Raw genomic sequence first — 14,435 nt, 5'->3', positions numbered from 1 at the left:
CAGAAATAAGAAGACAAAACATTTATTAGATTGCTTTACAGGTGCCTATGGAATGCCACAAGCCTGAGGGTGAAACTGCCAATGTGATTGTATTATAGTTCTAGAATATACGGCTTTAGCTGGCTTATCTTCTTAGTGTAGCAATTAGTGAGGGACAGATACATTTGTGTTTCCAATTATGTAAATTGTCTTGTGAGTGTGTATTTCCTTTAATTCTTGTTTCAAGAAACCATTTACATACAATAACTCTTTACAGCAGATATATATGTTTGTAAAACACATTAAGACTTGTGTCCCCAAAATAGTTCTTATTTATTCCACACAAAACCACAGAAAGTAAGTGATTTTATCTTTTTTGATCTTTATCTTTGGGTTTATACTGTACATTCTTGACGAATTGAGCTTTAAAAAAAAATTATTACATTATAAAATTGCATAATTTCACAGGCATACACAATTGCTGTTAAAGCGTAATTCTAGTCCATTCATTGTCATGACACATTGATCAGACACATTATTTTTATTTTCTTGGGATTCAGTACACTCTGAATATTATGCACTTGAAACCTTGTGATTTCAAATTCAAATTACTCATCTTTTGTGGCAGTTTCAATGATATTCCTGCCGAGACCAATTTAATCCAGCAGCTTGATTTAACTTGATTTAAACCTTTAAAATGTGCAGTTGAAAAGCATTCTATGCAAGTTTTAACCGAAGGAGCTGTTTGCATTCCTTTCACTGATAACATAATGTTAAAGTCTACTTGATTGGCTAACAATGACATAACTTGATGTAACTTCATCTCTGATTGGTCGATAGTAACCCTGCATGACCCCAACTATAATTTGAAGTGAATTGGAGTATATCCACTGTCTGTGGGGATAGAAATTTTTACTATGTGCCTGTCACACAAACATCATATAAACACTGCATCTGGAAGATATTTTATCTGCCTTGGATAACTTTATATTTCACAGCTAGCTTGCGGGCTTCATCAGAGTCACTTGAAAATTGTGCAAATAAAAGTGCAGTGAAGTGTTTTGGAAGGTTTAAAATTGTGTTAAAGCTTAATTCCATGTGGAGATACAAGAGGAATTGATGAAGATAGTTCCATGATAATGAAAAGTGATGCTAACTTAAATATATAATGATTGTGTGTTTATTGTGTTTAATATGTGTTAGTGAAGAATATAATAGTTTATTCATTATAAATGGTTAAAGTTTGAATGAGGAAGTGCTATGTACATTAACATAATTATGTTGAACTGATAAAGGCATTTTAAAAATATTGTGAAACCAAATAGGGTTTTTTTCTTCTCTCATTAAGCTTTTGTGTCTTGACACTACAAAAATTGTATCAAAATCAATAACACAAGACACACTAAATAAAATATCTAAAAAGACACCTTTTAAACTCATATTTAGTAAAGTCAGTAAATATTGTTGTAAAAGTATCTTCTTGTATGAAAAATGATACAACATCAATCACATAGGAAAACAGGGAGACTTTTGTTAGATTCATTCTAAATTGTTCTTTATGTAAACCTCCTGGCTGATGTGTTCTGCAAACACGTTCACAGAAATATTGATCTGCATGTGGACTGGCAGTTGTTTTCATTGTTTATCTCATGTTTTTCCATTGAATGACTCCAGCATTTGTTTGCTGCACATGAATGACTCCTATTGATGGTTACACTGCACTCTTTCTTCAGCTATTCGCTAAGATGTTATGTTGATATTTTCCTAAGAAACCCTTCGATGATCTTTTATTGGTTTTATATTTGGCATACATTTATAAAAACAAATCCAATTTGGTTTGCTGGAGGTTGGAGAATGTTAGAATGATGTTTAATTATTAAGGTAATATTAAAAAAACAAATATGTAAGTAAATGAAGTCAATACAATATTGGATGATCTTGCTTTTAAACTATTTTTGTTCAGAACATAGGAAATTAATGGAGAAAACCTGCTTTATTTTAATTTTTGTCAGAAACCTGACAGAAACTGTTTGCTTGTGTCATGTGAAGGTAAATGATATTTTTTCGAGAAAGTTTGATGAACTGTATCAATGTTAATGAAAAACTTCTTACATAATTACCTGTAACAAAATGAAAACAATTTTGAAATTGCTTTCATCAAGTTGCATACAGGGAATTCCAAAAAAGGGAAGATCACCTTATGTCAGATCATGCGTTTAGAGAAGCCTGTTCCACCTTATTTAATATTCAAGCTTTTATAAAATGATGTCAGACTAGTGCAGTTAAATTTAATTGCCACAGTCTATTGAGAGTGTCAATAGTGGGTTAACTTAGGATACAACATGGTGGTGTTACAGCTTTTTGCACTGAAGTGACAAAATATTTTTATTTTAGGCAGCTGCCATTGGTCATGACTTAATAACAAAAAGTGAAATATTTAAAATATCGGAGGGGCTTTAGCTGATGTAGGCACAGGAATGCAAATATCTAAATGTTTGGGATTTTAAAATCGAAAAAGGATACACAATATATTATAATGTGCTTTTTATGATGACACATTAAGTGCAGTTAAGAAACAATTGTTGTTTTTTTTAAATCATAATGTCATTTTTTATGTAATTTATTTATGTTTAGAAATGAAAGTTTACTGATTTAAAAAAGGAGTCATTTAAAAGTCAAGTACATTCACATTAATAATAAGCGTCAAAATTTACATTGGGTTCAATCAGTGCTTTCCACAGGATTTTTGTCAGTCGCCCCAGTGCTTATAGGGGTATTTTGGGAGGGGTGTCCCCTCCCGACGTTTATTTAACGTGTCGATACACGTTCTGTGGTGCGTTATAACTCTAAGAAAAACAGCGCCAAAAGACGTCATTTGAGGCGCTATGACTCTTCAAGAAAATCCCCCAGTAATTTAAAAATATATATAATTTTTTATATTGATTAATTGTTTTAAAACTTTCAGCACAGATAGTAAAATCCCGATTCGAACGATTCCCCAATACATTCGTTTCAACCTGACTATTACTGTATACTTACTACTTTTCAAGTTTCTTTTTATAACCTGATAATCCAGTTTATTCCGTTTTTATAAATCTCTTTCTGGTAAATATTTACGATAAAAGCTATCAATTATTTCTTTAACACAAACCTTGCCATTTTTGTATAGTATGAAATAAATTTTAAGTGACCATTTATAGATTTGATGAAATATGGTCTCTGAACATGCGTCAATCCCCTGACGTGTTGTGTGCTTGTTAAAACGCTCAACACGCGCACGCTTTGTCTGCAAATGACGTGACGTTGTACATGCTGCATAATTTTCGCGCTCTTTTTCATTGAGAAATTGAAGCAATACTATTTTAACGTTGCGGTAACATTTACATTCGGAAGTGTGTTTCGGATTAAAAACGCGTAAACATCGACTTACGGAAATGGGTTTCAGATTACAAATTTAATTATTCCCATTTGAGATTTCAACAAATATTAACAGTTGCGTTAGGAATTCAACGATAATTTGTTTAAACAATTTATGAGTCGAATAAATGTTTTGACGGAATTATGCATGAAAATCACGTTGTCCACGAGGATTTCGGCCGGTTGCCATCATCAGTCTTCTAAGTATCGATTATCGGTGGAAACATTTACAACTGTGCGTAATTAATTCAAAGAAAATTTGTTAAAGCCGTTATGTGTCGAATAAATGTCAGAAATACTTATCACATACTTGTAACCGGTAGTTATTTGCACAACTTACTCGCTATAAGTAATTAGATTGTTCAACACTTGCAATTAATTTTTCGTATTAATTATGGGTCATATGTAACACCTGTTTACAGTAAAAAGGTGTGATGATGATGCCTGAAACCGTCTTTAATGTACTTTACTGTATTAGTTACCGGTTTTATATTACATAAATTGTACATCTTCTTGCTCATCAAGCTGCGATAAACTCTTACTTTGTGCCCGACGTCAATCAAAAATAATGGTCGATAGTTAACCCCGCCCTCATACGCATTTGCGTAACTGATTGGACGATAAACATCACAGTTTGATGACTGGAAAATTACCTGATACATCCTTGTCAGCATTTAAATGACTGTGTAATGTGGCTAGAATAATCGATCCGCGCGTCATACTATTCTCTTATCAGTGGATTGATTATCCATTACACCATGTGGTGTTTATGGCGATTACTTTTGAAAGTAGGTACCGAGTGCTTCTTTTAAAACAGGGAATATTGATACACTGATAGAGAAACCTTGATTTTGTTTGACAATCGCCACTTTCTTTAACTGAAAAATACACTGGTCGGAAAATTTCAAGCGCCCCAGGAACTCTGATTTCGAAATTCAAGCGCCCTGGCGAGGGATTGTTAAATGGCCTGTGGAAAGCCCTGGTTCAATAAGTAAATTTCATAAAATCACAGAATGTGTGGGCTTTCACATATTGCTCTGTTTCAATTCATTTTCTGTCAATGATGTTCTAATCCACTCTGTGGCATTAGTTTACAATGAGGTATATATTTCATAGATATGTTTTAAGAGTTTATTTTATACCAGCCCATGATGTCCTTTTCATTAATTCAAATTAACAATCTTTAGACTGTAGGGGCTGGAAAGGAAGGGGTATTTTATTTTCTCATTAAGAGTATGATTGTTTGTCATGATAATTGTAAGTGGAAATTAGCCAGCTGTTATACTTGCTGTCAATTGGCCTTTGTGTTGATTAAAAGGATAATCCCTGCTTGAAACATGGTGAATAATACTATATAGGACATGCCTAGTCATAAGTTAAGACATCCTAAGGGCCTTATATTGTCAGGAAGAAAATATTGATATTGGTCCATTGTTTAATTAAAGTTCAGCCCAATTAAAGCCCACTTAAGTTTGATTACATGCGGCAGTTAAAGGGACTTGAGAAATAATTCATATAGCTTGAAGAATAACATGCAGAAATTAACTTGTTTGAATATGTGGTAAATTTTAGTTGAATTGTTTACTGTAAGAAAAAATAGAAACTACTCCATCACGAATTCTCCAAATTCTTTGCTGTAAAAATATTAGCAGTGGTCATGTTTACATTCTTTATTATGGTGACATTTCCCTTTTGTCAACAGACAGCAGCTGGTTTGTAAATGAAAGGAATGCCTGCGTTTCTTTGTCAACAAGTTACAAGGGAAACAAGTCAAGCTTTTTTGGAAGCTTATCAGCATTTTTTGCTTATTTAGTTTTGCATGCTTTTGTGACTGGCTAACATACTAATTGTATTTAAAGAAAAAAATGTTAATAAAGTAATTCATATAATATGAGCCGTACTCCGTGTAAAGTGTTGTCCAAGATTTAGCCTGTGAAGTCTGCACAGACTAATAAAGGATGACATTTTCTGTTTTAATTGCATGTTTCATTTAAAGGAAAACTCTACTTCACAAAAAATTCAGTAAAGGAGGAAAGGGTCGTCCCGTATTAGCCTGCGCGGACTGCACAGGCTAATCTGGGAAGACACTTTACGCACAAGCATTAAGCATCCTTTTCACAGAGTGGGGCTCGTGTGTTATTGCGCTAATACTTAATATGAAATACTCCTACTCAGTATGGCCCTCCCCAGATTAGTATCCTTCCTATATGCCAGTAACTTCAGTAAATTTATATGCCCTCTGTAAGGTGGCATATAGCAGTTGAACTGTGTCCGTCTGAAAACTTTAACATTGGTCATAGCTTTTGATATATTGACTTGATATTTCAACTTGATATTTGGCATGCATGTGTATCTCATGAAACTGCACATTTTGAGTGGTGAAAGGTCAAGGTCACCCTTCAAGATAAAAGGTCAAATATATGGCTTCAAAGAGGTGCAGAAGGGGTCATCAATTGTTTCTGACAAACACATCTCTTGTTGAACTTACTTTGAAGTAAATGTTTTGTGAGGAATGGTAGATGTGGAAGTTATTCTGAATATAATACACATTCCTGTGCTCAATTAATTGTTGAAGTTATAAACCTAACAGTGTTTGATATACTATTCACCCATTTATGCCTAGTGCTAGAAAAAAGGCCTTGGCAAACAGCGTAGACCCAGATGAGACGCCACATGATGCGGCGTCTCATCTGGGTCTGTGCTGTTTGCTTAAAGGAATTTCTGTAAGAAATATTCTAAATATAGAAATAAATATACAAGACATCCCTAATTTTGGAAATAAATTGATCCAATTTAGAAGGGTGGGACACTTTGTTTGAATGTGCAGGGTATGGCTTATAAAATGTAATAGCTTAATATTTCACATTGAATAATATAACCACACACTTTTTTTACAACTAAATTAAAACTGACATCCTTTGTTAACAATTTTATTGTTACACAGATGCCTGTATCCCATGACACTACTTGATACATCTGTTTCAGTTAACAACACTTAACTGTTGTTGTGATAAATACCTTGAACATTTCCCACTGTTGGATGATGACAGCTTTATCATTAATTCCAAAGATGTGATAGATTTTGTGGGCAAATGTTTGATAGCATTGAAAATATCAAAAATCATGAAAAATCTGTTAGTTTTTGTGTGTTCCTTATTACAACATAATAAATTAGCTCAAAATGTTATTATGTGGTAATGTTAAATCCTTGAATGCCCCCAAAATTTCATTAAATTTGTTGTGTTAACTTTTGTGTTAAGTGATGCCCTTCAAACTATGGCCTTTCACGTTTTTGTTCTGTGGTTGTATGCTTCGTTTAATTATTGGTTATACTCCTATAAACATTTAAAATTTTATTCCTTATAATTGGAAACTTGGGTGTAGTATATTTACATAAAATCAGGGTGTACAATAAAGTATGCCAGCAGTAAAATACTACACTTCCTTAGAGTTACATAAATTTAAAGCCACACAATGTGATATGGCAGACATGTAGGATTGACATTAAAAAGCTATTTTTGCACCATTATAAAGAACATGATCTTGAAAATTTCAAAAAGCAGTGAAACATAATAAGTGATTTAGTGCTCAAATAAAATCCATCAAAATAGTTCTGCACTATCATTGAACACAAAACATGACACTGTATTCTGAAAAAGATCTTTACAAAAATTTCATGGACATGAAATATCTTAGATATAAAAGAGAGAAATGTTATGATATTTTAGTCTAAGCTAATTCTGAAATGAGCAGAAACTATATTTAAAGTGTCCAAAGTGTTTAGAAATGCATTGGGTACATAAACTAAAGATTTTTTTGAAAGGATTGTCAAAATATTGGGTGAAGTTTCCTTTGAAGATTTTGCACTTCAATTCATTCAATTTAAATGTCCAACAGGTGTGATGTTATCAAATAAACCTATTTGGTTTCATTGTGAATGTCAAACTGAAATGTAAACTGTTGATGAAACAACCCCAATGCTTGCACAAATATTTATTCACCAAAGGTTTTATCTAATGCTTTTTTATTTAGAAGGAAAAAATCAAGACTGAAATAACGGGAACACTTATTTGCTGAAATGTGCATAATGAATTGGCAAATACTTTGAAGTTCTGTTCAAAATATGGAGGTTACTTTCAACCATGAGGTGGGGTAGTGTTTATTGACTTGTATGGAAAAAGTGATCAACACTTATCACCATGACAACAACCTGTCTCATAGCAACAGTGTAGCCAATGGCAACTCTCTTGCTGATGCCGTATTTGAAGCAGCTATTGAGCTGGACGATGCTGATAATGGAGGGGAAAGTGAGTTTTCGTTACCTCTTAGTAATGAAATGAGTGACATTTCATCTCACAATAAAATGACCTTTAACGAAATAAGGCCAAGGTCATTTTCTGATGCCTCTGTTGGTAAGGAGCGTCCTGGCATTCTGAAAAAGCTGCAGGGTAGACTTGTTGGAAGGGAGAAGAGGACCTGTATGAAAGTGTTTGTCAAAAGAGAAAGCAAAGTTGCGACGGCCCAGGAGTTGGTGCAGTTTGAAGCATTACAAGATGCAGAATTTGGGTTCCGTCAGAGTCTTGACGGGGGAAAGGCACCAATCCGTTTCCCAAAGTCAGCCAGCTTTGATGACATGCTTAAGTATCCACACGATGAACAGGTTCCTCCACCTAAACCACACTTGCCAGCTGAGTACAGGAAAAGTTTGATGAATCAGTTGGAACATTTCAAAGACCACTATTTTCATATTGAAGATGATTCTCAGATGGAGGAGGAAGCAGGGTTTCAAACTGCTTCAATAAAGGCTTCAAAACAACTTGCAAGAGTGGATTCTAAGAAACAAGCAGAGTTAGATACCAAGAAACTTGCTGGGACTGATAGTGATAAACGTTTGGACGACAAACTTTCAACAGTTAAGGACCTAGAACATGAACCAGGTAGAAGATATAGAAGGAAAATTTCTTCACCTGAGGTCCCTGGAAGAACCTCAAGCCTGGTTTACAGGCATTTTGATACAAAGTTTCAGTCTGAGCTGCTTAAAAAAGAACTTGAAAAACTACGAAATCACAAGCTTGTGCGTAAAAATTCTGAATCCATGATACAGAAGTTTGAGACCATATTAAGAGAAAGAACAGTGAGTGATACACATGTGAGGTTTGCAGATGAGGCTGTATATGCAGAAGTTGAATGTGAACAAGGGGTAGTAAGCCCATCCAAACCCCCTCTCAGACCAACCCTTTCTCTGGACTCACATGCTTCAGTCATTAATATTTTAAAACCAACAGGCTTGAGCTTGGGAACTTCTGATCAGGATTCACATGAACATGATACCAGGAATCCCTACAGTGAAACGGCAGTTTCTGGAACTGATAGTTATGTTGATGGTGACAGAAGTAGAAACATTTTGCGTAGTCAAGAACAATCTAGATCAAAATCTGCATCAACTACAGAACGATATAAAAATAGTGGTACTACTGTACATTTGAACTCACTTGGATCTACAAATGGTTCAAATCTGTCAAAGTCAGCGTCCAATCTCAGAAGGAATATGGAAACTATTCGCAAATTTAATGCAGAATCTTTGCAGCAAAAGCGGGAGCATGTAAAGCACAAGTACAAACAGAATCCTAGAGTTTCTATCTCACCTGAGGATGTTGATGTAGATCTTGACAGGGGCTTTGTAGAGGCACAAGAAAGACTTGTTCAGAAAAGTTCCAAATATGGAAGTGACAACAGGTCTGATGAAGAAAAGTATGCAGCATTGTCGCGAAACAAAATCTGTATACACAAGATCAGGGCCTGTTAGACCAGATGGCTCTTCTGTGGTAAAACCATATCAAACCAAAGTGACTTCACAAAGCAAACCTGCAAGTGATACAAATACAATTGTGCCCGAATCTGGGGATGTAAGACCAAAGCAGGCCTCCAGAGGACAAACATGTGATAAAAACAAAAGTGGTGCTAAAAGCGAGGGTGCTAATGTGATGTTGGAGGACATTCCGTACCGTGTAGATCTCAGTAACGGTAGACCAGACACTAGAGGTGCTAGGAGCTCAACATATGTGCCAAATTATGTGCCAATGGTGCCTTTGCAACATATAAAACCAGACAATGTTAATATAAATAATAATATATCCCAAAACACTGGTGCCTTGGATACCACAGTGGTGGCTCAAAGCAACATTGAGGGAGGTAGTGGTAGACTAGGCACTAACCAAGGTGCTAGTAGCCCAACACAAGTGCCAAATAATTTGACAAAGTTGGCTCAAAGCAACATTCAGGGAGGCATGGGGTCAGGTATATCAGAAGATGTGGGTCAGGGTTGCCCCAGGGGGAAAGATAGTGCTTCGGACTGGGCGTATGGGTGGGGACGTTGTGTTTGGGTTGGTGTGTGTGCAGGAGAGGCAGGTTGTGGAGCCCAGCTCTAGACAGGAACAGAACATATCACAGTTACAGGTAGTTCTGCATACATTTGATTTGTTAGTTGCTGGGGAAAGTGCTTGGAAATTATCTGATTGATTGTATAAATATGTTCTTATGAGTGATTTTTTTATTGTCTCTATGCCTGGTACATGCATAGTGTGTTCATTGTGTGATGTTTTATTTTGCTTGCGAATCCAATTTTCATGCAGTTGCATATGGTTAAGATAAGAAAACATGTTTTAACCCATTTATGCCCAGTGGACTCTCCCATCCTTCTAAATTATATTAATGTATTTATAAAATTAGGGATGTCTAGTATACTTTTTTCTATATATTAGAATATTTCTTACAGAAATTCCTTAAAGCAAACAGCGCAGACCCAGATGAGACGACGCATTATGCGGTGTCTCATCTGGATCTACGCTGTTTGCAATGTCCTTTTTTCAGGACGCTAGGCATAAATGGGTTAATTCAGTTTGTTCTGTATAACCATGGATTAAGAAAGCACATACTTGGCAAACATTTCAACAATGGTCTCAAACGCCCATATAAATCATACTTTACAAGTATGTTATACATCATGTATTTTTAACATTATCAGTGTTTGTTTTTCATATCTATTCTACACTTGAAGTACAGCTACACGTCTACATTTGCAAACCATCTTGAAAATACTTAAGATTGCTGGACCAAAAACCCCACCTAAAACCGTCTGCTTTTGACATTCTGTGCATCAGAGATTAAATAGTGTGGCATTATAAATTTCACATAACTGGAATGCGTTTGTCACCAACTGCGAAAAACATAAATGATAAATTAAAATGTAGGAAGTGAGACAAGCTTGGTTGGCTGAAGAATGTAATGCGTCAGTGTCTGAATCAGATACACATGTAGTTGAATCTTGCGTATATATTTGTTCTCGTATTATCTGCAAATTAATTTAAAAAAACAACAGTCAAGGAACTTTTTATTTAGCTGTTCAATTATTTTATTTCAATAATTAAATAATTATGGTTTTAATGCATCCCCTTCAAAACAATGTTGAATGACATTTCCAATATATGTTTAAAGAATAAATATTTGTAATCATGTTTTTTTTATAAATTAAATAACTCACAGTCAGAAGCATAGATGTGAAGAAATAAAATAATGAGTTCTGTTATTTAACCCTTAACCACTTAGATATGTATTTGACATGTTTGTAGTTACTTAGAAAGTAAAATTTAATAAAAGACCTTTCTTACAAGATTCAAGTATTAAAGGCTTTATTTCTACACTTAGATACTGATAAACAGCATAAAACGCACAGGCTGTTCTGGTTTTATGCTGTTTGCACATAGCAATTTTCACATAGCTTTTGAGTGGGAAAGCGTTAACAAGTTTGTATAGTAGATGCCCCTATTTATGATCATGCCTTTTATATTCAGTAAAAAAATGCCTTTGCTGACTTGAGGTGTAATGAAAATAAAACTGTGCATATAATGCTAGATTTTGATGTATACATTTATGATGTTATACTAATTATTTAAGTAGGAGGAAGTATTTGACAGGTTGATGTTAGTTTCAAGGTTTGAATAACTGCCTAGCGTAAATGTGAATAAATTATCAAGACTGTCTGCTTAATTCATATAAGGCATTTGACTCCATTATTCATATTCTAAATCCATTACTGTTTTTATTCTGTGGCGCCTCACTGATTTGTTATGCATGCATAACTGACAGACCTTTCATAATGACACATTGAAATAGAAAATTGTAATCATTTCTTAGGTTCATCAAGTATTTTAGTGAAATTGTATCATGGTAGTATTGTCTGTACATTTCAACAAGAGACAGTTTGCAACTATTAAATTTTTTATTTTGAACCAGACTTTGCCTCAAAATTCCAGCTGCATTATGAATTGTGCTGCTTATGCATACCAATTGTTCGAAACATACATTTGAAAACATGCATTCACAGCATGGGCTTATTTGTAGGATTTCATTAATGTTTATTCTGGGATATTTACACAGCCATTTGAACAACTCGATCTTGTAGTCAATGGAATGTTTGTTTAACAGGTTTTTATCAGCTATTAAATACCTCAGGAACATACAACAAAACAGCTTAATTTGCTCAACGTTTAAGATTTAAATGTAACAATTATATAAGTCCAATTTGGTTGGAATATACAATGAACAAAGTTCCAATACTGTCAATGTGTTTTTTTCTTTTCTGGCAGCCCATAATTTGTGTCTCCAAGCAAAGTGCAGAATAGAATCTTAAAGAAAATTATCAGTTAAGATTTCTTTGTGAAAGAAGACAACCTTTTCTGACCCTCTCTAAGTGATTTTCAATTGTTGATCAGTGAAGCAACAACATGTTAATTGCTGCAATTTTGCTAAATGGCGACATCTTAGGGACTTGGCAAGTGGTTAAGAGAGGGATAGATGGTTGAGAGTTGAAGGAAGTTCTTTGTTCTTCAGACTGCAGCTAATGCTCTACAGACATTTAAATATTTTCATTATTTGTCATTTTTCGATTTTTCTACTAACATATTATGATAATCTTTTAAGTGTATTAGATTTTTTATTAAATGTATAAATTGAGTTTAATGTGACCTCCTTGTTTGCTTGTATTTTCAATAAGTAAAAATTATGATGATAGAAGGCTAGTTGTGATACATTTAATTTTGTAATTGTATACCAAAGTTATTTTTGTTATGTTCCATAATAACTTTTTAATCAGTTTTTTTATGAAAATTTCATTTGTGTATTTGCTGCCCAATGCCAATGATATAACGTGGTATATTTGCAAATGCCAATGATATTCCTTCTTATATTTGCAGCACATTGCCAATTATATTCCCTCTGTATATTCACGACACAATGCCAATGATATTCCCCTGTATATTTGCAGCACAATGCCAATGATATAACATTGTTCATTTGCAGCACAATGCCAATTATATAACATTGTATATTTGCAGCACAATGCCGATGATATAACATTGCATATTTGCAAATGCCAATGATATTCCCTCTGTATATTTGCAGCCTATTATCAATTATATTGCTTTGCTTAATTGCAGCCCAATTCCAATGGTTACCATGATGGCCCCGGACTGGTTACCATTCGGATGATACCAGACGCTCAGGGCAGATTTGGCTTCAATGTCAAGGTAAGAAAAGGAGCAAAATATAGCTGATAAAAGAACACATAATTTGAGTAGGATTGTTAAGCCCAATTGATATATTCTAATACACTGAATCTGAAAGTGGCTTTGCATTTTGTCTGTTACATGCTGCAGTCCCATATATATTTTGCTGGATATTTTTACTTATAAAATCAATTAGCATAATATGAGCTTGTATAGTTGGACATTCATTCACTTTAATATTATATTATGAATAATGTTTGCCATATTTATGTTTGATTTTATTGTTATATCAACTAGCAATTGTATTGAACAATATAAGAAAATTATCACATATTTAAATTAATGTGATAGGATGTAGTGTTAATGTGTAATTGCCAAGTTTTTATTCAAGCTTAACCCTTTGCATGCTGGGAAATTTGTAGTCTGCTAAAATGTTGTCTGCTGAATTTCTAAAATTAGCATTTTCTTCGATTTTTTTTGAAAGAATACTATCAGAATAGCAAACAGTTTGGATCCTGATGAGACGCCTTGTTCTGTGGCGTCTCATCTGGATCCAAACTGTTTGCAAAGGCCTTCAAAATTTGGTTCCAGCACTGAAAGAGTTAACCATGGCAGTGACATATGTTCATTGCAATTATATAGAGATGACTTCATATATGCTTACATTTAAATGCGCATATGAATTCTTGGTAATCAGTTATTATACCCCCACAAACGAAGTTAAGGGGGGTATATAGGAGTGAGTTTGTCAGTCGGTCAGTCTGTCGGTCGGATGGTCGGTGGGCCGGTCGGATGGTCGGTCTGTCTGTCGGTCCGTATTTAGTGTCCGCTCTCTAATTCAAGTAGTTTTCATCCGATCTTCACCAAACTTGGTCAGAAGTTGTATCTATATGATGCCTAGGCCAAGTTTGAACATGGGCCTTGCCGGGTGAAAAACTAGGTCACGGGGTCACTCAGTGCGTTTTAAACATTCAGTATGTTGTCCGCTCTCTAATTCAAGTAGTTTTCCTCCGATCTTCACCAAACTTGGTCAGAAGTTGTATCTAGATGATGTCTAGGCCAAGTTGGAACATGGGCCTTGCAGGATCAACAACTAGGTCACGGGGTCACTTAGTGCGTTTTAAACATTCAGCATTTTGTCCGCTCTCTAATTCAAGTAGTTTTCATCCGATCAACAAATTTGGTCAGAAGTTGTATCTACATGATGTCTAGGCCAACTTGGGCCTTGCTGGGTCAAAAACTAGGTCACGGGGTCACCTAGTGTGTTTTAAACATTCGGCATGTTGTCTGCTCTCTAATTCAAGTAGTTTTCATCGATCTTCACCAAACTTGGTAAGAAGTTGTATCTAGATGATCTTAAGGCCAAGTTCGAACAATGGCCTTGCCGGGTCAAAAACTAGGTCACGGGGTCACTTAGTGCGTTTTTTAACATTCAGCATGGTGTCCTCTCTCTTATTCAAGTAGTTTTTATCTGAT

The 14,435-nt window shown here is 34.7% G+C and overlaps 2 protein-coding genes across 5 annotated transcripts in view; both read left to right on the top strand.

Moving 5' to 3' along the window:
• The window catches only part of LOC127854633 (tyrosine-protein phosphatase non-receptor type 4-like), a 129,863-nt gene that overhangs the window by 93,606 nt on the left and 21,822 nt on the right, over window positions 1–14,435 (top strand). The window contains exon 14 of the mRNA XM_052389696.1: window positions 12,891–12,980. Within this exon, the coding sequence (XP_052245656.1) occupies window positions 12,891–12,980 (90 nt within the window). The remainder of the gene's footprint in view (window positions 1–12,890; window positions 12,981–14,435) is intronic.
• Window positions 791–9,705, top strand: LOC127854995 (uncharacterized). Of its 4 annotated transcripts, none has more exons than XM_052390223.1 (2): window positions 791–1,153; window positions 7,429–9,705. In XM_052390223.1, the coding sequence occupies exon 2, from the start codon at window positions 7,568–7,570 to the stop codon at window positions 9,200–9,202; it is 1,635 nt and encodes a 544-aa protein (XP_052246183.1). In that variant the 5' UTR covers window positions 791–1,153; window positions 7,429–7,567; the 3' UTR covers window positions 9,203–9,705. The 4 variants fall into 4 exon arrangements, with proteins under 4 accessions (XP_052246183.1, XP_052246182.1, XP_052246181.1 ...); XM_052390222.1 differs by having other exon boundaries at window positions 791–1,177; XM_052390221.1 differs by having other exon boundaries at window positions 792–1,125; window positions 7,432–9,705.

This window comes from Dreissena polymorpha, chromosome 13 (genome assembly GCF_020536995.1).
Source record: "Dreissena polymorpha isolate Duluth1 chromosome 13, UMN_Dpol_1.0, whole genome shotgun sequence".
Lineage (NCBI taxonomy): Eukaryota > Metazoa > Mollusca > Bivalvia > Myida > Dreissenidae > Dreissena > Dreissena polymorpha.
The sequence above is the reverse complement of the archived record's forward strand: the minus strand, read 5'-3'. Positions and strand labels throughout refer to the sequence as shown.